The sequence below is a fragment of the Gymnoscopelus braueri genome (assembly GCF_963280865.1).
Source record: "Gymnoscopelus braueri genome assembly, chromosome: 13".
NCBI classification, from domain to species: Eukaryota; Metazoa; Chordata; class Actinopteri; order Myctophiformes; family Myctophidae; genus Gymnoscopelus; species Gymnoscopelus braueri.
Window position 1 is genome coordinate 49,774,606 of NC_137615.1, and position 25,854 is coordinate 49,800,459.

Genomic DNA, 25,854 nt, shown 5'->3' on the forward strand with positions numbered 1-25,854 from the left:
GCTTTGTTATAGGCCACTGTTGACTTCTTAAAGATCTCTAGGTGGACAGTGAGTTTGTTTTTTCTCCAAATTCGCTCAGCTTTACGACATTCTTTCTTGAGTGAGCGCATGTGCGCGTCGATCCAGGGTGTTACTCTAGAGTTAAGTTTCTTTTTAGTTTTCATAGGAGCCACTATGTCGAGAGCTGACTCTAATTTGAGATTAAAATGTTGAACCATATCATTCACTGAGGGAGCATCAAGTAGGGGGGGCACCTGCACACACGCCAGATGACGAGGAAACTCGTTTGCTGCAGATGAGCTAAAAAAACGTTTTTTTATAGTATATTCTGTATTGTTTTTCCCTAGATCAGAGACAGTCATATTAAAACACAATAAATAGTGGTCTGTTAGTTCGGGCTTATCAATAATACTGTCAACAGTGATATTCAAACCTTTAGTGATCACCAAGTCCAGGGTATGGCCATGTTTATGTGTTGGCCCAACAACATGTTGAATAAAGTCAAAGTTGTGCAGTAACTGTAGGAAACCCATAGCCACAACATCCGAAACAATGTCAACATGTAGATTAGCATCTCCAGTAATCAGAGTTCTGTCATAATTAGTGGAACAGATAGATAAAAGTTCTGATATTTCTGTTAGAAATAAGGCTTTGCTGCACTTTGGAGGTCGATACATACTAATCATAAGCACAGAGGATTGACTCTCCAATATGGTGGCCTGGTATTCAAATGATTTAAAACTGCCGAGGTTTGGCAGAGGTTTGAATTTTAAAGTGTCAGAAAAGATATTCGCCAGACCACCTCCTCTTTTTCCCTCACGTCCTGAGTGAATGAAACTGTACTTTGGTGGGCATGCTGCAGCTAGGGGCACCGCTCCATCAGATCCAAGCCAAGTTTCTGTTAAAAAGATAATATCTAGTTTCTCTTTACAGATGATATCATTTACAGAGGAAGACTTGTCATTAAGTGACCTGATGTTAAATAGGGCCAGGTTTAGCTTCAGGCATTCAACTATCTGGCTGTTGCCTCTACAGGGAATGCGTGTTAAATTTGCTATATTTGCAGAGTGTTTAAAGTCACTCCTTGTCCCGGAGGCTCTATTTGAGATAACAGTGGGAATATTGTAAACCTTGTTTTCAACAAGGCTAACTGAAATAGCCTTGGGCCCAGACATGATTTTGGCTATGCATAATGGACCCTGCCTATCTCAGCAGTCAAATGTATTCTCTAGACGTAGGGACAATTCGTAGGGACAATTCTTGCGCTGTTCTTCACGTTCTTCGTTCCTGATCTTGCGCCTCTGTATCGCTAGTGCCAACAGCGTCAACCGTCGAGGGGGGATGGTTGGGGGGCAGGGCACGGTTGATGGTTGTGGGGCCTAGCGTTTGATTTGGGGGGTGATTCTAGTCCCCTCTTTAATCAAGTCGTTCATGCTACTGGTGAACTCCAGAAGGGGTATTGGGGACAGGGAAAAAGATGATGATGAAGATGAAGATGATGAATAGGGTTCACTAGGGTGCAAGTGGTTAAAGCAAAAAGGTTTCAAGAAGACTCGCTCCTCTGAAGTCCTCAGCGATCGACTGATCTATCATCTGTCCTCATTTGCCTCACTCAATTAGGCATTCTCCAAGCAGCAGCTTCGATAATGAGTCAACGGGCCTGTTAATGGGATTATGGCAGATTATTGCAGATTAAAAAGGTGCTTTTCACACAGACCCAGAGGGGCTAAAGGCTGCTGTCCGCCCGGCATGGCTTTCATCACCTCTGCTGGAGTGACGGGCGAGGTGAGAGAGAGAGAGAGCGCAGCCATGGTTGCTCCAATATGACCCGGGATGATGTGAATAACAAAGCACCACGGGATCAAACAATGTTGGAATACAGTACCTCTTTACAAATTAGACCAGTACGTGATTCACAGTGATGGAAAAAGTACTCAAATGTTTTACTTAAGTAAAAGTATCAATACTGCAATGTAGAAATACTCTGTTACAAGTAAAAGTCCGGAATTAAAATGTGACTTGAGTAAAAGTACAAAAGTGTTGGTATCAAAGTGTACTCAAAGTACCAAAAGTAAAAGTACTAAAACGTTAGAAAATAGCAGATCTACAAGCTCACAACGAGTTGCGATGCGACGCGTTGTGAGCTTGTAGATCGGCTATTTTCAAATAGCCTAGGTATAAAATAGGTTACTTTAGGCTAAAGTGGTTAATCTATGTTTTATAATGTAATAATTTATACCTGCAAAGTAACTAGTAACTATAGTTTTCAAATAACTGTAGTGGAGTAAAAGTACAATATTTTCCTCTGAGATGTAGTGGAGTAGAAGTAAAAGTATAGACAATTGGAAATACTCCACTAAAGTAAAACTATACTTAAGTACAGTGCTTGAGTAAATATACTTAGTTACTTTACACCACTGATAACAAAGCACTATGGGATCAAACAGTGTTGGAATACAGTACCTATTTACAAATTAGACCAGTACGTGATTCAAAACCTTTTTCAAGGCCATCTGATGAGCTGCGTGCCCTGCATCAAAAACCTGTTTTCAGTGAAGTTGTGTTGTAAGTACGTTATAAAACTCTATTATAGGCCTATTCATGTGTTAGAGATATATGCAGAGCACCAGACACTTCCAGGATTTAACACAGCGGGGCAAGCTTCAAAGAGACATTCACCAAACAAACACACATTTTGGAGTGAGTGGGTCTTTAATCACTTCAGGTAGCCAGTCTACAAGCTCACTACAGTATGTGTCTCTGTTTTTGAGAATTTCAAACATTTTCAAATAGTTCAAAGAGCCAATCTACAAGCTCACAACGTGTCGAAGTAGATCGTCTAGCTGAACTATTTGAAAATGTTTTAAAAAATTGTAAAACGTGGCAAAGAAGTTTAGGGATAATGGGTAAGGCACCGACGAAAATAGGGCCCTATAGATTGAAAGTTGAACTGCGACATCTAAACTATAGGCTTTCTTACACGACCAGCTCTTATGGGTACATTGGTTTAACCCATTAAGACCCGGAACGCGTCTGTGTCATTTTAGATTTCTTTGGGCGATTCAAAAATAGCAGATCTACAAGCTCATAGCGCGGCACCGAGTGCCGCACTATGAGCTTGTAGATCTTCTATTTTTTTTATTTTTTATTATGAAAATGTGTAGAAATCTTTGAATATGTATTTTTTAAAGCGAACATTTGTAACTCAAATCTTTGCTTCTGGGGGATTCTACAAATGTATTCTAAATCCTATAAGAGTTTAAAAAATACATACATACATACATACATACATACATACATACATACATACATACATACATAACATACATACATACATACATACATACATACATACATACATACATACATACATACATACATACATACATACATGTTACTCTTATCAGTGGTTCTCAAACAGACCCTCCATCTCAAAATATTTTGTTCCAGGGACCCCCCTGTTCGCTTTAAAAATACATAATATTCAAAGATTTGCTAAAACTTTGTTTTGCTAAATAGCAGATCTACAAGCTCTCAAGCTACAAGCACTCGGTGCCGCACTATGAGCTTGTAGATTAAGCTTGTAGATTAATGGAGTAATGATGGCATATTCTTCCATGTCGTTGCAGACACATGATGAATGTCACGTGGGAGCACAACGACTTCTCCTTCAACAGCGAGGGCTACCTGGTCAACCCCTCCATGATCATCATCACACTGGACAGAGAGAGAAGCTGGGACAAGGTACAGTACTCACATGTTCTACTTAAGTACAAGTATCAGTACTGCAATGTAGATATTACTGTTAAGTCCCGTATTAAAAATGTACTTGAGTAAAAGTGCAAAAGTATCAGGCATCAGCATGTACTTAATTTAAAGTACCAATAGTAAAAGTACTCATTGTGCAGAATGTCCCATTTCAGAAGTTCAAAATGTATTAAAAAATAGGCGATCTACAAGCTCACAATGCGTTGCAAAGCAACGCCATTTTTAAAAGGCTGATATATATACGGCTATATACAGAACAATTCTGAGATTTAGTGGGGTAGAAGTAACAGTATTGAAAATTGTAAATACTGAAGAAAGTAAAAAATACCTCAAAATTTTACTTCTTGGTTTGGACAGTGGCTGGAAATAAATTAAAACAAAATTACACCCAACCGGATCAAAGTGGTTTGAACCAGCTGACACAAGGATCATTTAAAACTATTATGATAGCACCCGCTCCTATTCAAAGTAACATGCTGAATATACAGAAACTATAAGCCAATGTTCAGTCATCCATTAGGACAGTTGTCACATAGACAAGGGTGAAGACAGATGAAGTCCTGCATATTTATTTCACTTGTCTGAATGGACAGCTAAAGAATAACAATGGCTTATCCATTTAGGCCTGGACGAGCGGACAAGTGTTAATGTTATGCTCTGGTGAAAACCTCTTCTGGACAGCTAATTAAACCCACGGCAGGGAGAATATAGGAGACGTGAGATATGAGTTTCACTCAATGTGTTATCATCATTGTACCTGACATACAGTAGGGAGAGGGAGCAGATAGTGGCTGGCTGAGCCTGGGGACTTTTCTCACTAACTGTAATGTTGAGACGCTCGGTATCAAAGTCAAATGTACTGTTTAAACCTGAAGTCTGCCCCGAACCATGTGCCACCTGCCTTTCCTATTTTGCCTGTCATTAAAAGGTGGAAAAACATTAAACACTTATTTAAAAGTAGAGGTTCGGGCCGCTACGTGTTTCTGTCTGTCTACCTCTTTCCCTTTTATGCCCATATATGGAGATATATGTCCATATATGCATATGACCATATCTCTGCTGTCCGGCAGGAACCAGCTAACTCCAAAATGTTAATTTTTCAGGAAATGAAAAAAAAATCGTGGAGTTAGGAGGTTTTGTTCATCATTGATATGAACAGCTGAATGGACCTCCACGCTCACAATGAGGTCTGAGCCTGGAGTCAGCGAAACCAGCTAACTCCGGTGGACTTCGCTGGCTTAGCAGAAAATGTTAGGATCCAATGGAGTTTTGTCAGAAGCGCTTTTTAATGCTTCTCATTGGTTCAATATTGTTTTTAACACACAGACATAAATGGTGTTCAATGGCCCTAATTTATGGGGGGAAAAGAGTCAAAATGGAGTTTTGACAGTATGGGCGTAGCGGTTGGATCTGTGGATCTCTGTATCTGTCAGTAAATGTCCTTTTAATGCCCATATATGGAGATCGCTGATGTCATCAGTATATGCCCATATACAGTATGGGCATGCCCTCTTTGGTGCCCATATATGGAGCTGACTGATTGGTTTGCGGCTCATTGAGGTTAGACAACACACTCCATATTTAGGCGGAGCTGCATTTGGTACTTCTTATGGTTATGGCTAAGAATCAGTGTCAGAGTGACGTCAGCTGTCTGCCGCCGGTCGGCCGGCATGCCAGAACTCCCATTAGCCAATTTGAATGAAGGGTAAATAAAATAATATCACATATTTTATAATGGGGAAAGGCGGTACAGTATTTTCTTAACCACTTACGGCATTTAAAATGTTTCCCCTTTTTTATGTTTATCTACTTGACCAAACACCAGGGACACCCGGGTAAAAGTGTTTACCCGGCCTTACATGCATGAAACTTTTCTCAAACAAAGAGGCTTGTGCCGAGCCCTCACTGATCTCCTTAAATTAAGATGTGCACACATTATCTAAGACACTGTTTCCCAAACAGTGGTTCGTGGACCAATTTGTATGGGTTGCGAGTAAAAAAAAGAAATGTTCCAAAAGAGTTTAAAAAGTTTAAAACAAAAACTTTTCATCAATTATTTCAAGTATTTCATGAATAAAATCGAATAATTTCCATAAATATATACATTTTTAAAGTAGTGAAAATAGCAGATCTACAAGCGGCGCGAAGTAACATGTTGCGTGTTTGTGGATCTGCTAATTTCAGTCCCGGGCAAATTTTCTTCTGATCTAAGAGATCTGTTTCTGACCATTCTGACCCCCCCCCACCCTCCCTCTTTCTGGCTTCCAAATAAACCTAGAGTTTTTTTTTTTTTTTACCGCTGTGGTCACTATCTGCCCCCACTGCTTCTATAATATGCCTCTCTAATGCATTGGCATCAATTCCTTTATCGACTGCTGCAGCACTCTCGCTCCATCAAAAGTCTCTTCCACACCTGAATAATAAAAAAGAAACGTTGTGACAGGCGCGTTGGTGGAGTAGACACGCAGACATCAAAGAATCAAAGACGCAGACGCTGTCTTCACTCAGCTCAGTAGAGGACACGTTTAATGTCACTGTTTCAGTCGAGGACCAATCCTGTCTGAAGAACGTCCTTGACCAAAAACGTTGCTATTAAAGATTATGTTGTCACTGATTTATACAGGTACAACTTGTCCCCTCGTTCAGTGGTTCCCAAACTTTTTAGCTGAAGATCCAAAGAAGAATTTGACGCTTGCCCGGGACCCAAACTTGTGAAAATAGCAGATCTGCAAACTCATAACGCGTCGCTTCGCGCCGCGTTGTGAGCTTAGATATGCTATTTTTCTGCTATTTTCACTACTTCTTAAAGTTTTTATATTTATTCATGAAATACTTTTGAAAACTTTAAAAAATCTTTTTAAATATATACATAATTTTTTTAATGTATAGGAAACCAAAAAAGGGGATATTTATAAGCAAAAAATACAGCGCAAAGCGCTGTGTTATCAGTTTCTCTAGCGTTGGGTTTAGGGATAACGTTTATCGTGATTAAAAAAACGCTCACAATAATTGTATCGCAGAGATTTTAATTTATCATGAAATTGTCTTTTGTCATACACTAGGATGAATTAGCTTCTTTGTTTAATTTAAATTATTTTTGCCACAATAATTGTGACATGTCATTTTCATATCGTCCCTAGTTGGGTTATCACTGACAGCGCATCGCGAAGCGACACGCCGATCAGCGCGTTCGGGTTCCTGTGCCCAGCATTGCCCGAGTTTTTGCGTGGGTGAAACTGTCTCTCTCACTCTCACTCCCCCTCACTGATCAGCTCTGGTGTGACGTAATACACAGCCTACAACTACCATTGGTTCTCAAAGTGGGGTCCGGGTACCAGCATGGGTCCGTTGGGGGGGTTCTAGGGGGTCCCCAGCAAGTAGTTAATGTAGCATCACAATCATTTTAACCACTTTTTATACTATGGCTATTTAAAAATAGCAGATCTACAAGCTCATAGCACGGCACAGAGTGCCGCGCTATGAGCTTGTAAATCTGCTATTTTTCAAAAGTCTTGAACATTAGTGAACGTTTTAAACACAGATCTATGCTTCTGGGGGTCCCTGGCACAACATATTTTCAGTTGGGGGTTCGCGGCCACATACATATCAATTTTGGGGTCCTTGGCACGAACAAGTTTGAGAACCACTGGAATAGAGTGAGCAATTGAAGACACACAAGGCAATTGAAGACACACGCACACGTGCGTGCGTGCGTGCGTGCGTGTGTGCATGCGTGCGTGCGTGCGTGCGTGCGTGCGTGTGCGTGTGTGTGTGTGTGCGTGTGCGTGTGTGTGTGTGTGCATGCGCGTGCGTACGTGTGTGTGCGTGCACTTTAATGTGCATGCATGGGGCAAACTAACCCGCTTAAAGCCAGCTATTATCTGAACATAAGATAGTGATGATCCCATTTTGGGAATTGGTTTCAGCAAACAAACTGCTTCTTACAGAAGCTTATTGGATGTAGACTGTAGACACTGAACACCATCAAAGCTTATGGTCTAATACAGGGGTTCTCAAACGTATAGATCTGCTATTTTCAGACAGCCGATCGTATATATAGAGTTAAAGACAAAGTGGTTAAATTGATTTTGATGCTAGCTTAACTTATTTTGCTGGGGACACCCTGGACACCCCCTCTCAAGGACCCCTGGGGGTCTCAGGGCAGAAATAGAATTTTGACCTTCAGGTCAAAGAAGTTCTTGTCAAACCAGAAACAGGATCGTGTCAAAGGTTTGCCAATAGAAGAGCAGGGAGACCAAATACAACCACCCCAACTGTATAAGTTATATTGTATTAACCAAATTAAGACCGGGAATGCATCTGGGTAACCATTATTTTATACTTTGGCTATTTATTTATTTTAAATCATGAAAATCACTGCAAATCTTTGAATATATATATATATATATATATATATATATATATATATATATATATATATATATGTATATATAGTCAAAGTATGAAATAATGGTTAAAGTGGTTACACAGATGCGTTCCCGGTCTAAATGGGTTAACATACACATAGCGTTTTTTTCACTAAAACTTTAATTGTGTGATAAATTGTAGTTATAGTGTCTTTCCACCTCCGGATTCAAGCCTTGTTATTTGTTGACTCTGATAAAGACGTTATAGTCTAGTCTTTTTACACCATTACCAAATTGCCAAATTGACCGTGTGCTCCAGACCTAATTTCTTTGTTCAAACGTGCACGCTATAATTTCTCTGGGTGTAATTAATTCTTGCGCAGCAGAAATCAGCCCCTTGAGAGCAAAAAAATGAGTAAATTATGAACGTTAATCGGCACAATAAAACGATTATACCTCTGGATTCCTAACTGCAAGGCACACATTAACTGTGTGTTGTCCATTACACCCAAGTCTAGGAGCAAAGCCATCAGGTCTACTACTTGAGTACAATTTTTCAATACTTCATACTTCTACTCCATCACATCTCAGAGGCTAATTGAAACTTTTTACTCCACTACAATCAGTTAAGTTACTAGTTACTTTGTAGATTTTGATTATTATTACAAAACATACAAACATTAACCACTTCAGCCCTATATACTGTATACTTCGGCTATTTAAAAATAGCCAATCTGCGACGTGTTGTGACTTTTTAAATCTGCTACTTTCAAAAGAATTGTATACATTTTGAAAACTTGTGAAATGGTACATTCTGCACATGAGTACTTTTACTTTTGATACTTTAAGTATATTTTGATGCCAATACTTTTTTTTTACGCACATTTACTAAGTAAATGTTGTATTTACTTATATACTTACGTATATTGTGTAGAAGTAAATATATGTAATATTGTCTACATTGTGGTATTACTACTCCATCCACCACTGCTATTGACCATGTGTCTCTCAATATCTGTATAGTGTTATTGCTGCCATGGAACAAAACTAAAAACAACGTTGCAGGTGAAGCAGATTGATTGCTCATTAACAGATCTCTACACACACCATTGGTTTGCTCTGCAGTGTTAGAGAGCGCAGGTCAATAGCTCATTGTAACATGAATGGATGAATGGCTTTGTGCACGTGTGCAGAGTTACACAGATACTAGAGTTTGGTGTGTGAACTATGCTCTCTGGCCCCTTTTCCAACATAATAGCTTTGGTTCTAGAACTTGTTCCGTTCTATATTCTTGGAGCCTTGGTGCTTTCACGGAACCGACCGCTTTGAAGCAGAACCATTGTAATAGGGGCCGGCAGAGCTGCATGTTAGAGAGCCTGTATACCTGGGGAGCAGGAGTTGCCAGTCTCCCCAGGTTCGATTCCAGGCCTGACCAACAATGTGTTTTTTTTGGTTCCAGTTCCGAACCAGCTTTAGGGTTCAGAACCAATTCATTTTCAGTGGTAAAGCTCTGAACCGGTTCAAAATTCAACCCCGGTGGAAAAGGGATCTCTGTCTTGGCAGGAAAGCACCTTGTTCATAACATCAGCCTTCTCTATTAGAACTACTTAGTGCTCACACATTGAATCGTCTCGTCACTGGCACAATGACTGGGTTTTTGAGTCCTAAATACACAGGTAGATATTACTCCATAGTAGCCTATCTAACACCAGCATGCAGGAGTCATGAAAGTTGCCAACAATAGGTCAGGACACACACACACGCACGCACGCACGCACGCAAGCACACACACACACACACACACACACACACACACACACACACACACACACACACACACACACACACACACACACACACACACACACACACACTCACAAAAAGACATACTGTGTAACGTTCATTCTAGTAGTGTTTTTGGCGACACCTCTGATAGCTCCGTTGTCATTGCATGGTCTGCTAGAACGGCAATTCCCAGAATTCAGTTTGAAAACAAAAGCTGCAGGGTCCTGTTGCCAAGGATATATTTATAGTGTCAGTGAAGAGACAGTGGCATTGAGTAAGTGAAGACAGCGACTTCAATGACAGCGACAGAACCTTTTTGAGAACCAATGCTCTGGAGGGATAGCAGCGCTCCAGCTAAAAAAATATATTTCCTTCCTAAATCTCCAGTGGTTGTTCCAGAAGGATAACGGTGTCCGTACAGCCGTCACTGATAAATGACAAACGAGAGCAGGGGGAAAAAAGACAGGTAGTTCCGACCAAGCAATCTGATTGGTTGAAATAGCTATCTAGCCGTGCTTCAAACCAGCATGATAGCACGGGCCTAATCACATTAATAAATCACTCCGCACCTGATTAGACCATGTATGGCACAGCTGTGCTGTGACGTCACGCTGTCCCACGGTAGGAAAACAAACAGACGAAAACAAACAGCACGGCGAAAATAGCCGATCTACAAGTTCACAACGCGTCGCCAGGTATCGCACGGCGAAAATAGCCGATCTACAAGTTTACAACGCGTCGCCATTTGTCAGCTTGTAGATCAGTTATTTTGGCCACGTGACACGGTCGTACGACGGAGCATATAGCCTACTGGAATTCATTCCACTGCGCAAGCATTGATAGCTCAGCTGTGTTGATGAGACGGTGCCTCAAAGCGCTGCTACAGGGACTATTTAATGTCTCAGTCAAATAAACTCTTCTCTTTACAGGGAAACGGATAATAGCTAAACATTTTTATTATGAATTGCCCCACAATATGAATAAATTTGGATGTGTTTTGTTGGTAACTGTTGTATAATCGCAATATTACACTCGAGGGTGTGCTTTACCTACATTATTGGCACTTCAGTGATGCTCGCGGAACTCTGCTTCGCCTCGTTCCTGACCGCATCACTGGCGTGCCAATAATGACGGTAAAGCACACCCTCTCGTGTAATATTGCTTAATTCAAACGCACCTCTTTTCTTCTCAGACTTTTGAGTTATTCCTCACTCCTGTGCAGCGCCATAGTTTTTCCTTTCTACCAGTTTACACGGCGTCGTCAAATTGATCACAATTTCAAATATTACCTAAAGAAACGCGCAGGGATGAAAGATAACATCGCCATGCGACGCCTTGTAAGTTGTACATTGGCTACTTTCTCTATTATTGAAGATTTTAGGAAGTGAAAGTGGTTAACCCATTAAGACCGGGAACGCATCTGTGTGTAATTGTCTCCGCCAGGCCGAAAGGCATGGCGAGAGAGTATGTTTTACCCCCTGTCCGTCTGTCCGTGTGTCCGTCCGTCCGTCCGTGTGTCCTGTCCGTCTGTTAGCAGCTAATCTCCGGCACCGTTGACCCGGTCGCTGCGCAACTGTGCAGACACACTCCCTGGATGCCAATTCAGAACCTCTGCCCCAATTTTTTAACATGAGCCTGTTATGGCGCCACCAGGAGACCGATTTGTGCGAAACCCATTTTTTAAATATTATTCCTACAAATGTTATCCAAAAATCACGCAAATCAGTACACAGTATCTCTATAGTCATGTGATCAACACGGATCTGTCAGATTTCCCTTATTCTATCCTGATTGGCTAAGGTTGGCTTCCAAAGTTTGTAGGATTGGTCGGTTTTGAACAAAATGCCTCAAATCAGGAACGCAGCTTGCGATTTCCGTTAAATTGCCCACGCACATTCCCACTAGGCCGAGAAAGATATGCCACTTGACATTTTTCAAATCAGCCTCTTGGTGGCGCTATAACAGGCAGATTTGCGTTTTTAACTATAACTGCACCAATCTGCGTGAAACTTTGCACGCACACTCCCTAAAGGCCAAGGAAAAACCTTTGCCCTGCATTTTCCACCTTTGCCTTCATAGCGCCACCAGGAGGCCGACTTATGTAAAACAAATTTTTTGATATTAAGCTTTCAGATTTTATCCAAATTTTACAGTACACATGATCTCTATAGTCATGTGATCAAGATGAATCTGTTAGATTTTTCATATTCCATCTTGAATGGCTAACATTGACATCTAAAGTTTGCAGGAGTGGCCCGTTTTGAACAAAATGCTGCAAATCATGAATGCAGCGTCCGATTGCGGTGGAACTTTGCACGCACATTCGCATTACGTTGAAGAACAAATACCACCCTTTTAACATTGCCCTATTATAGCACCACCAGGCGGCCGATTTTTGCAACACTTATATTACTCCTACAAATTTTGTCCAAACATCATGCAAATCGGTACACATTATTTCTATAGTCAAGTGATCAAGATGGTTCCGTCCGATTTTTTATATTCCATCCTGATTGGCGAATTCCGAACATGGCTGGCCCACAATAACCTACCTGACCTGGCGGAGACCTGTGCACCGAGGAGCACTTTTTCTAGTTTTATATATTTCTTTGACTATTCAAAAATAGCAGATATACAAGCTCATAGCGCGGCACCGAGTGCCGCGCTATGAGCTTGTAGATCTGCTATTTTTTGAAAAAGCGTGAAAATGTGTGCAATATATGTTTTTTAAAGTGAACATTTGTAACTCAAATCTCTGCTTCTGGGGGATTCTACAAATGTCTTCTAAATTCTAACAGTTTTTTGAAAAAACCTATATTGCTATAACATCAGTGCAGTTCTCAAACCTTTTTCATGTCAAGGACCTCCAAAATTATATGTATTGTCGATGCTGTGCTCTCTCGTCTCTGTGTGACTGACAGATAGAGAGAGATTATAATGACGGTGTTTTGCTGATAATTGAGATGTATTGCTCTGTGCTGCTGTTTAAAGCTCTTTTCCCGGAATAACAATAAACAAACAATATGGAAAACAGCCTATCTTCTCTACAACGCTATTGGTGAAAATAGTTCCAAATCAAAGGCTTTTGCTGCAAAAGGACATTACATTACAGCAGTGTCTCAAGGATCCCCCATATTGATATGTTGTGGCCGCCTTCTGAAAGGATTTTGTGGCAGGGACCTCAAGACATATTAATATTTGTGTTGATTATCATTGTCATTGTCCTACTTTTACTTTACTGGAGTATTTCCAATGTTTAATACTTTTACTTCTACTCCACTACATCTCAGAGGCAAATATTGTACTTTTACTCCACTACAATTATTTGAAAACTTTATAGTTACTAGTTGCTTTGCAGATATAAATTATTATATCATAAAGCATACATTAACCACTTTAGCCCTGTTTTATATAGGCGAGGTTGTAGATCTGCTATTTTCAAACATTTTAGTACTTATAATTTTGGTACTTTAAGTATATTTTGATGTACTTTTACTCAAGTAACATTTTGAACACAAAATGTGACTACTTTTTTTCCACCACTGCATGTGGTGAATGTCAGGAGTTGTGCGTGAGATTTACAGCGGGGGGAAAACGGTGGCGTTTTCGGGGCCTGTATATCAAGCTGCTTGGATGACAGCAAAGCCTCTCCGCTTCAGGGCTTGTGTCCCACGCTGCCATAAATCATGTCTCTTTCATCTGTCTTCCGTTGCCGGGCTCTCCCTCCGTCCATGTTGCCTTGGCTTTTAGGCAGGTGGAAGTGGACTGGGGGAGTGTGGACGCATGGGCACTAGCCGGACAAGGAGTTTTGGGGACAGGGTTGCCAACCGTCCCTTGCGATATGCAGTGGGTGTAAAGTAACTAAGTACATTTACTCAAGTACTGTACTTCAGTACAATTCTGAGGTACTTTTACTTTACTGGAGTATTTCCAATTGTCTATACTTTGACGTTTGCTCCACTACATCTCAGAGGCAAATATTGTACTTTTACTCCACTACAATTATTTGAACATTTTAGTTACTAGTTACTTTTCAGATACAAATTATTATATTATGAAACATGCATTAACCACTTTAGCCCTGTTTTATACATAGGCTATTTGAAAAAAAGCTCATCTACAAGCTCACAACGTGTCGCATCTGCTATTTTCAAACACTTTAGTACTTTTACTTTTGGTACTTTAAGTACATTTTGATGCCAATACTTGTGTACTTTAACTCAAGTACATTTTGAATTCTGGACTTTTACTTGTAACAGAGTACTTCTATATTACAGTATTGATACTTTTACTTAAGTAAAACATTTGAGTTCTTTTTCCACCACTCCACCTCACCCCCAGCACTTCACTCTCCCTGCAACCCTTTTCTTTGGTTTGATGCTAGCGACTGACCCAACTTCCAAGACATACATACTATGCACACATACAGTATATTGTTTGTTTGTTTCTCTGATGTTCTGATGTTAGTAGACACTATAGGTTCACTGTTTACCTGCCATCCCAGTTCTTTGAGGTACTACGCTGTTATCTCTACACTCCATTTGGATGATTATTTACCTTGTTTATTGACTAGTTCTGGCTTATGCTGCTTTTTCCAATGGATAGAACATCTGCTGAATGCCCAGTGATTGTCAATCGTAGCGGTACTGTACATTCACAACGGAAGCGATGCAAAATAATTACATTTTGCGAATCATGGGAAATGCACAACAACAGTATATGTGCCCTGGGTTTTGGATTAATTAACGCTTTAAGACCGGGAACGCATCTGTGTGTCATTTGTAGATTTCGTTGGGCTATTCAAAAATAGCAGATCTACAAGCTCATAGAGCTATTTTTGAAAAATCATGAAAAGTTGTGCAAATGTTTTTTGTTTTTTAGTTTTTTTTGGCGGACATGTGTAACTCAAATCTTTGCTTCTGGGGGTTCCTGGAACAAAATATTTAATGTTCGCTTTAAAAAATATATAATCCAAGATTTTGCCACGAATGTTTGCGATTTTTGAAAAAAATGCAGATCTACAAGCTCATAGCGCGGCACTCGGTGCCGCGTTATGAGCTTGTATTATCTGCTATTTTTTAATAGCCAAAGAAATCTAAAAATGACACCGATTCTTCCCCCGGTCTAAATGGGTTAAGAAAAGAAGCTCTTTAGTAAACAGAGGCTTTTGATATTCGCACACGTTCTGTTCAGCAAGATAATCACAATTCAACACGCTTTTTTATATAGATATACAGTGTGTTCGAAAACAAAGCTTCGGAATTCAATGCACCTTCACAAGAAAAGTTGGAACTCTCTTAGGCTTATCTTAACCGCAGGCCTGATTTTCTGCATGAATCAATACGGTGAAGTAAACAGCGTAAAGGTGGCGAGGGAAATCACTTTTCAGGTTGATTTACATTAGATTTGATTAGGTTTGACTTCATTGTCCGTCCCCTTGGGGAAGTTTGTCCTCTGCATTTAATCCAGTAAGACCGGGGGAACGCATCTCTGTCATTTCTTTGGCTATCAAAAATAGCAGATCTACAAGCTCATAGCGCGGCACCGAGTGCCGCGCTATGAGCTTGTAGATCTGCTTTTTTTATCGTAAAGATGTGTGCAAATCTTTGAATATATATATTTTAAAGTGAACATTTTTAACTTAAATTTTTGCTTCTGGGGGATTCTACAAATGTCTTCTAAATCCGAACATTATTTGGGGGGAAAAAAACGTATGTTGCTATAATATCAGTGGTTCTCAAACTTTTTCGTGTCAAGGACCACCCAAAATGATATGTATTTGGCCGCGGACCCCCATCTCGAAATATTTTGTTCCAGGGACCCCCCAGAAGCAAAGATTTGAGTTACAAATGTTGGCTTTAAAAACATATTCAAAGATTTGCACAAATGTTCATGATTTTTCAAAAAATAGCCAAAGGAATCTAAAAATGACACACAGATGCGTTCTCGGTCTTAATGGGTTAACCCATCCTAAGGAGCAGTAAATGGGCACCGTGCGGCGCTTGGGGACCGACTCCAGTTGTAATGCCAGTACCTTGCTCAAGGGCAGTGGAGGAGGGAGTGTACTTACCCAGCATGCATGTCTTTTGGTGTGGGAGGAATCTCCACACATAATGCAGTGGTGGAAGAAGTACTCAGATTTGTCTTACTTACGTAAAAGTAGCTTTATACCACAATGAAGAAATACTCTGTTACAAGTCACACTCACAACGACGCGTTGTGACCTTGTAGATCTGCTATTTTCGAATAAAATATAGCTCGAGTGGTTAAGTGACTAGTAACTAAAGCTGTCAAATAATTGCTATAGAGTAAAAAGTAGGCTGCAATATTTGGCCCGGACTGCTGGCGTAGTGGTCCGGGCACCTATAGGCTCCAAATTAGCCCGACAGTGCGTCGCGGGTTCGAGTCCCGATCCCAACTGCCTTTGCTGCACGTCACTCCCCATCTCTCTCCCCATTTCCTGTGAAAGCAGGCAGGTTCTATTAGCTCAATGGCAAAAATGTCAGCACTTGCACAGGAAACTGGGTTCAAATCCGGGGTAGAAGAGGAAAGTTACATAGTGCAGCTTTAAACAATAGTTTTAAGAGACATATCAACAAAGCAACACAGTAGATATTTGACCAGTGGTGGAACAAGTACAAACATTCTTAACTTAAGTAAAAGTACCAATACTGCAATATAGAAATACTAATACTAATAAAACATTTACTTGAGTAAAAGTACAAAAGTATTGGCATCAAAATGTACTTAAAGTACCAAAAATAAAAGTACTAAATATTTGAAAATAGCAGATCTACAAGCTCACTATTTTAAAATAGCCTAGGTATAAAATAGGGCTTAAGGGGGTAATGTATGTTTCATAATATCATAATTTATATCTGAAAAGTAACTAGTAACTCAAGTTTTCAAATAATTGTAGTGGAGTAAAAGTACAATAGTTGCCTCTGAGATGTAGTGGAGTAGAAGTAAAAGTACAGACAATTGGAAATACTGCAGTAAAGTAAAAGTACCTCAAAATTGTACTTAAGTATTGTACTTGAGTAAATATACTTAGTTACTTTACACCACTGTATTTGACATGCAAGAGAAACAAATTCAGGGAAAACTATTCAGGCATTTTTATTCTGGAAGCACTTTTTTCTACAACTATTTACATGTTACAATTGCATGTTTTAATATTTTGCGCGTGCATTATTTGATATGTCATGGACTGGACAGAGAATATCCTCCAGTACTGCAATGTCCCATTCATCAGCCAGATTAATTCACAGATGCAAGTCAGTGAGTGCCGAACAAGTATTACTGCATACGCAGCATTAATAGAGTGAAACCCAGTTTGTCAATGTCAAATAAATAACTTTGCCTTTGTAATACAACAAACTAAGCCAAAAACAACTGTTCAAATCTACATACTGTGTATCAGTCAGTGGTGAACAATAGCTCTCATCATTACCCTCCGACAGCCAGACAAAAGACAGGTAGGTGGAGAGATAGAGGGCGTATGCATTCCTCTCTGTCAAGATAAGGAGAAAACCCCCAAATGAGTCCAAATGTAGACGAGGACCAGTGGTGGAAAAAGTACTGACATTTTTCACTTAAGTAAAAGTATCAATACCACAATGTAGAAGTACTCTGTTACAAGAAAAAGGCCTGTGTTCAAAATGTTACTTGAGTAAAAGTACAAAATTAATGTGTGTTTCATAATATAATCATTTATTTCTGCAAAGTAACTAGTAACTAAAGTTTTCAAATAATTGTAGTGGAGTAAAAGTACAATATTTGCCTCTGAGATGTAGTGGAGTAAAAGTAAAAATATTGAAAATGGTAAATACTCCAGTAAAGTAAAGTACAGTACTTGAGTAAATGTACTCCACTGACGAGGACCAGAATGAAAGCCGAGCTGTTCTTTCTGGCTGATAAGATAGCATGTGTGCAGACCCCAAATGTGGTCATTGTGACCAAAGAAAAAGACGCTGTCAGCAACCACACTATCAATCTGGCTGGGGTGGCACCATGCAGTCATGAAGAAGCTGACACGCGGATCTTTGTGCATGCCAGGCATGAAACGCAAACTTTCAAGTTATGCCAGTTCCTCCAAATGTCGGATCTTCACCAAAAGTTAATAATTTCTTCCTTGAACAGGGCCAACCTTACCACAAAGTTTCATTAAAATCCATTCATAATTTTGTCCTGCCGACAAACAAACAGATTTGGTCAAGCGAATAAGTATAGGCCTAGTGTCTATAAAAAAAGAAAGAAAAAAAGAGGCAAAAACCTGCCTCAACGGGATCATCACCTTATCGTGGTGGGGCAGTTTTCGTGTCTCCATGACCCCTAGAACTATGTTGGCAGGAGTCATGTACTCCTGGCAGGGTTACCCAAGCCGAACAGGTCGAAGGGTAGAGACTAGACGAAGGGTGATCCCATGGCGCTATTACTACTTGTAATCTACACTAGCTACCTAATGTGGAGCTTATCAGACAGAATTTGGGACACTTAAGTAATTATTTAGGTAATTATTCAGCTAATACTGAACCCCAAGCAAAGTTTCACTGCAGTACATTGGCTGTACATTGACATCTGGTGTGTTGAGCTACTACTCTTCACCTTCCGCTAGTCTCTCAGCGCTAATCTATGTGATTTTATTGCAACATGTAGCAATACTGTATATTAAATGGCAGCCATCTTGAAAAAGGGCCACCATCTTTTTTTTAGGTGGCTGCTAATGTGTACAGTGTTATTAAAAGAATGGTATATGAGCCAATTTTGGTGCTTGCTTCTAAGCTATTTTACTTCTAAATGTAATTTTACTGTATATAGCCTACCGTACAATGGTGGCCATCTTAAAAAATGGCTGCCATCTTGAATTTTTACATGGGTAACAGGTTTCATCAAAAGAGCTATACCCAAAGAGTGTGTGTGCCAATTTTGGTGCATATCTATGACATTTTATTGTGAAATTACTGCGAATTACTGTATATTCAATGGTGGCCATCTTGAATGCCACCCTCTTAAAATCTTTGGGTGGCTAACATGTGTTTATCAAAAGAGCAATACCCAAGGAGTATGTTTGCCAATTTTGGCGCTTGTATCTATGTGATTTTGTTGGGAAATGTAATATTACTGTATATTCAATGGCGGCCATCTTGAAACATGGCCGCCATCTTGAATTTTCAGGTGGCTGACGGGTTTTATCAAAACAGTACTACCCAAGGAGTATATGTGTACCAATTTTGGCACTTGTATCCGGAAGTGAACGATTATTTCACTAATCTGCCACACTAATAGGCCTTTTTCACAGCAGCTATTGACATACAGTAAATAGTTGTGTAATGCTACTTCTTTCACAAATTATGCTAACTAGACAACAAGTAAAATAGCAAAAAACAACATGGGTACAGTAAATAGGATCTGATCTGATCATATAGATCCTATGGATGAACGAGGTAACATTATGGGTTTATAATTCACAAAAGACAACATGGTTGTCTTTGGCGGATTGCATTATTTATTCAGTTGCTGTAATGGCTGCCAGTTCCCACCTGATGTCATGTGGGAGTTCTGACTGCTCCAGACCGTACTGAATAACTGCTAGCTTACATAACGTCTTCAAACCAGGATTCAAGTCTAGCATGTACAGGTCACTGGGTGTGTCTCTGAATCCTCTAAAGAGGACGATACGATCTCCCACCATGCAACAGGACATACAACTCCTCTGAAATGGGCGTTTCCCCTTGGGCTCAACCTTCTTCCAGGAGAAGGTCTCTGGATTAAATGTCCACAGATAGTTTAATATCTTCAAATGACTGTTGTAGCCACCAAGTATGTACAGCTCTCCATTGTAGGTCAAGGCTGAATGAGCCCTGCGTCCTTCTGAAAGAAGCTGTGCAGAGGGCGTGCTCAGCCAGCAGTTGGTCTCTGTGTCAAACACTCTGATGTTGTTGTCGTGGTCCGGATAGCCCCCAAATACAAACATATTTTCCCCAATGATGGTGGCAGAGTGTTCTGATGAAACAGGTGGTGGAGTGCCTGTGGTGTTAATTAAAGACCAGACCATTGTGGTGGTGTCCAACTTGTAGATGTCATTAGTGAGTCGAGTCAGCTGGTTGTATCCTCCATATATATACATGACCTTCCCCAAGACACAGGCTGAGTGGGCAGTCCTCCCCTCTGGAACTGTCCCAGAAACACTGGGCTTTAACCATCTGTGGGTGTCGACATCAAATGCATAAAGCATGCTTGAGGCGTGCCCCTGGACATATATGAAGTCGTCACGCTCCTCTATCTGAAAATTCACTTGACCACCCCAGATGTAGACGATATCTTCTATGAGCACAGCTGTGTGTTTCACACAGTTAGAGGGAACCTCAGGTGGATGTTCTTCTCTTCCAGTTGTCACGGGAGGCAACTGAATCCATCTCAAAGATACTGTATTGAAGACATGCACTGCAATCTTGTCCCTGTCATTCAAGTTACAGTACCCTCCAAAGGAGTACAGATTGTGTTCCACTGCTACAGCAGCATCGAAGGATCTCTTTGTTCCTCTGTTCAGATCCAAGGTCCAGTGCCACATTTTGGACGACAACAACAAAGCGTATGAAAATGAAACCTTCAAGTCTCTGTAAAACAATGCAGTGATGTTCCACATAATAACACTTATATTGGTACAGCCACACAAACACAACTCCTTATTTGGGCAAAAGTAACGTCATAATTAATGACATCAGTGTGGAACTACATATTTGGGCAGATATCTTAGATTGTTTCCTGTCCTTGACATGCATTTTTATTTACTATTTTGTTTTCTCCTGGCTCTCCCTGTCCCTGATCCTTCTTTTCTTTTATTCTTTCTGAAAACAACAAAACACATTGGAGCTTGCACAAAAACACAATTCACCCACTTCTTTACACCTATAAACCCGTGAATACAGTTTATATATACTAGATGTCAGGGCGTTCCTCACATCTAGGCCCGATCCGAGGTTGGTCCAGACAGCACTGGCCTAGTCACTCTGCACACACGTCATGTGAAGTCTGGCCTCTCCTCTCCTCTCCTCTCCTCTCCTCTCCTCTCCTCTCCTCTCCTCTCCTCTCCTCTCCTCTCCTCCCTCTAGTCCCAACCTCCCAACCTCCCAACCTCGGTCATGTGATAAAGAGGTCAGACTTCCTGTATCTGGTTGCTATGGCAACCTGCCAGATCAGGCTGAGGGTCTGATAGGCAAATCAGAGAATCAATCAAGCCGAGAGTCTGATCACTGATCGAGGTGGGGTAAGATGCCTAAATCATAAAGAGGTCAGACTTCCTGTATCTGGTTGCTATGGCAACATGCCAGATCAGGCTGAGGGTCTGACAGGCAAATCAGAGAATCAATCAAGCCGAGAGTCTGATCACCGATCGAGGTGGGGTAAGATGCCGAAATCATAGCCATAGCTCTGATCAACAGTCTGTGGCGGGTCTTGGAGGCATGTGGAGTGATCCTGTGCTTGCGAATCCCGGACGAACTTTCGGAGCTTTTGTCAATTATAGTTATACGATTAAGGTTGTGTTGCATGCAACACAACCTGACTCCAACAGCATCCTGACTCCAACAGAGTCAGGATGCTCCTAGCTCTGGTCCATAGCCTTAAAGGACTTCTCCTTAAGGCTATGGGACTTTCGAGCCTTTGTGCCCGCTACAGATGCGGTCAATGGAATTGTTCTATTGACAAGAACTGTAGAGGGCGCAGCGGCATAATTAAATAATGTTTTCCTTCCGGTGGATTAGTTTACATTTTGGCCAAAAAGTGTATTTTAGACGTCAGGTGGGGGGCTCAGAGTGTTCCCACTTAGTAGAGTTTGCTTTCAATTCCATAAAACCGTCTCTGTTTTTGGTGAGTAGTGAAAGTGTTTTTTTTTTTTTTTTTACTGCAGACGAAAGGCTGCTGGTGCGAGCAAAAAGCCTCGAAAGTCCCATAGCCTTAAGGAGAACTCCTTTAAGGCTATGGACCAGAGCTAGGGTGCTCCTATTGAGCATGTTGGGTCACAGGAAATTTCGAAGTGGAGCAAAACCTAAATTAGTGTCAGCCCTATGTTTTGCTAAAACAAAGCCCAACCTTACCCCTAATGCTGAACCAATACTGTAGGGCTGAGGGAACATAGGGCTGATTTTCAACCTTATCTTCACATAATTGGTCCTCACTAATGTGCGTTATATGATGGCACCATTTCTGTCTACTTGGACCGCAGTTCAGAAACATTATTCTAATGACAGTATCGGTTTCCTCCAATGACATAGTCGGTGGCCATTTCAAGCAATATTTCACTTGAAATTGTATCGATGCAAGTACAGTGGCTTCTATTTAAGCATGCTAAAGTTCCAGGAAGAGAAAGGCTGTACTTGCTATTAGCTTGGAATCCCAATTGATGATGTCACTGGTAGGCAGGTTTCTGAACTGTCCACAGCCCAACAATGAGACACAGAGTGAGTAGACAGAAGTGTTGCCATCTTCTATTGAACATTAGAACCATTAGAACCGCTAGAACCACTTATAATGAAGATAAAATGTGTGAAGTGCTACTTTAAACCTAATTGAAACAAATGCAATTATATTAAATATATATTATGCTATTTCTTGAAACAAGTCGTATGAAACAAGTGGACCTTGTTAAAAACAGAACTAAATATCTGCACGCCTGCATTTTAATCTTTGTGGTAGTTGGTTGAGTACACAGCATGACTGAATAAGGTCCTTTACTGAAACATATCCAATTGAAATTAATCTTTAATGAGCAAGTGAAGACAGTGTGCGGTACGGTTCGATCCCCGACACTGAACCCATGTCTTTCCCTCTCTCTCAGCTGGCTGTTGCTGTTACTGATGCTTTCTATTTACAGAAAGAATAAAGCAAAAACTGCCTAAAAGGATTTTATAAGTCTGCATTGTCAAGCTGTTACATAAGATCTATGTGAAGTGTTATTGTGCTGAAAGGATGCAGTTTGAATACTGAAGATTGGAGTGTGGCGCCGTTAGATCATCTTTGACAGCTGCGCAGCACGGCGCGACATTTTTTTTTTATCATAACCCATGATGGCAACCAGGAATATAGAAAAAAAACATATCCTTGTACACTCCTAGATCTTTGCACCGGCTCCCTGTCTGTCAAATAATTGGTTTCAGAACGCTACTGTTGGTTTATAAAGCATTGCATTGTTTAGATCATATCATCATACATCATACATGGGCAACTGGTGGCCCGGGGGCCACATGCGGCCCCCACCTTCACTTAATGCGGCCCGCAGATTAATATCTGAATACTGATATATTATTGATTTCAGCTGTTACAATTCCAAACATGCAAACATGACCCGCTTAATTACTTCAGTCTATATTAGTAGCTTAATGACTAGTATTAAAATTCTACTGTCTTTTTTATGTCCAATGTATTTGCATTTAAGTTCATAAAGTTAACATAAGTATAACTAAATGCATTTGAAATAAAATAAAATAAATCTGAATTCCAATTCAATACACAATTCTAGATTCCACCACTGGCCGCGGGCCAATTGATGAGTGCACTCGTCAATGGCAGTCAATGAGTTCAAGTTTGACCTGTTTAGTGGCAGTTGTATGTCATTACTCACACAGCTCAAATTTGAATGTTGCGTTGTGTTTTCAGACAAAATCCCCCCCCGTTGACGGGTACGAGGCTGACCTTGCCCTATCAATCAGCGTCCGGGCAGACCTTTCTGTCGGCCCAAACATCTGGGGCTCCTATGATCAGAGCTTTCCAATTACAGAGGCATAGCCCAGAGCCCGGCTACCTTCTGTTACCCACCGCCGGAAATTAATAGGAACTGACGGCGAAGAAACATCAATAGGACATAATTAGCTTTGGAGCAGCCCGAGGCTGTTTACCTCCGAGCGAAGTTTAACTAAACAGTCTGCGTTCAAGCCACTGTATACGCTGAGTGCACCAGTGGTGGAAAAAGTACTCCATTTTGTTTTACTTATTGTTGTAGTGGAGTAAAAGTACAATATTTTCCTCTGAGATGTAGTGGAGTAGAAGTAAAAGTACAGACATTTGGAAATACTCCAGTAAAGTAAAAACATATATACCTCAAAAGTGTACTTAAGTAGCCAGTACTTGAGTAAATTAACTTAGTTACTTTACACCACTGCGTGTGCACATGCAGACAGAGAGAGAGGGAGATAGAACCAGACAATAAACGATGCAGTGAGAGACTGAATGAGATGCCGTGGTGGACAAAGCACTTGACCCCAGTACTTGAGTCAAAGAATAGATACTTCTGGTCAGTTAGTTGCTCTGCGCCAGTGTTGATTTCGAAAACTATGACGTCGACTACCTTTTTTCACTGACAAAAACTAAATAAAAACTAAGCTACGATGACTAAAACTAAGACTAAATGTATTGACAATTTCGTCAATAAATAAAAACTAGATGAAAATGTTAGGGAGGGACGAGTGGAGAAGAGATCCAGTAGAACTAAAAGACAAGTCATTTTATGTTTGGTTGCGCTCGGGTCTGAAAATAGCAGATCTACAAGCTCACAACGCGTCGCAGGGCGACGCGTTGTGAGCTTGTAGATCGACTATTTTCAGCATACAACCAAGTGTAAAATCAGCCATTATGACTCCATCAAGGTCTGCCAAAATACATTTTAGTCGACTAAATCAACTGTAGATTTAGTCGACTATAAACTTATGACATTTAGTTAACTAAAACTAGACAAAAACTAAAACATTTCAGATGACTAAAATGTGACTAAAACTAAATGGAATTTTATTCAAAGGACTATGACTAAAACTAAATCAAGATTTGCTGTCAAAATCAATACTGCTCTGCGCTTGCTTTTTAAAATACTTCATTATTCAAAAGAGCATGCTTTTAAAATTGTCATGCACATCATTGCGTTGCTGTACTGAAATTTAAACATTTTCCAGAAAATGACTAATATTTCCCAGACATTATAATAGTGAAAATAACAGATCTATGAGCTCACGTTTTGCGATGTGACCCGTTGTGAGCTTGCGCTATTTTCACTATTTGAAATAGGGCTTCAGTGGTCAGTTCATAATACAAAAGTACACTATTTGTCATTGAAACGTAGAGTGAATGTAAAATCCCAAAATACAAATTCTCAAGTAAAGTACTTCCACCACAGAGTTTACTAAACAGCCTGCGCTCAACCACTGTGCACTGTGGAACCCTCTGCACACGCACACGCACACGCACACGCACACGCACATGCACATGCACATGCACATGCACATGCACATGCACATGCACATGCACATGCACATGCACATGCACACGCACGCGCACGCGCGCGCACGCACACACACACACACACTGCTGTGTGTGCGCACGAGAGAGAGAGAAGATGAGAGAATAGATGATGGATGAAACTGAATTGAGATGTTGATGAGTTAAGTGTGTGTGTGTGTGTGTGTGTGTGTGTGTGTGTGTGTGTGTGTGTGTGTGTGTGTGTGTGTGTGTGTGTGTGTGTGTGTGTGTGTGTGTGTGTGTGTGTGTGTGTGTGTGTGTGTGTGTGTGTGTGTGTGCGTCGGTCATGTGTGAAATGAGTGCTGTTGGCAGGGTGATGGAGAGGATGCAGACAGGTGGAACACAATCACAAGATCGTTAAACACTACTGCAGCAATCAGCTTCATAGGAGAGTTCTTATCCACTTTAAGAACATAGGCCAACAAAAATGCAGATGTACAAGCTCAAAACGTGTCGCGTTGCGGCACGTTTTCAGCTTGTAGATCTGCTATTTTTTTTGGGAAGAGATTTGGTATGGGGGAAAAAAAGCTAAGATAGAATAGAATAGAGGAGAATAGAGGGTTTAAGTGGTTAACCACTTGAAGGACGACTTCACCCATTTTCAAATAATTGGTTCTCACTAATGCTCATGATAAACTGATACAAAATA

At 40.6% G+C, this 25,854-nt stretch overlaps 1 protein-coding gene across 1 annotated transcript in view; it reads left to right on the forward strand.

Moving 5' to 3' along the window:
- Window positions 1-25,854, forward strand: part of grin2ca (glutamate receptor, ionotropic, N-methyl D-aspartate 2Ca) — a gene marked incomplete at both ends in the record, with an annotated part of 133,050 nt that overhangs the window by 52,918 nt on the left and 54,278 nt on the right. Inside the window, one exon of the mRNA XM_080446600.1 lies at window positions 3,630-3,744. Coding sequence (XP_080302726.1) covers window positions 3,630-3,744 — 115 coding nt within the window. The remainder of the gene's footprint in view (window positions 1-3,629; window positions 3,745-25,854) is intronic.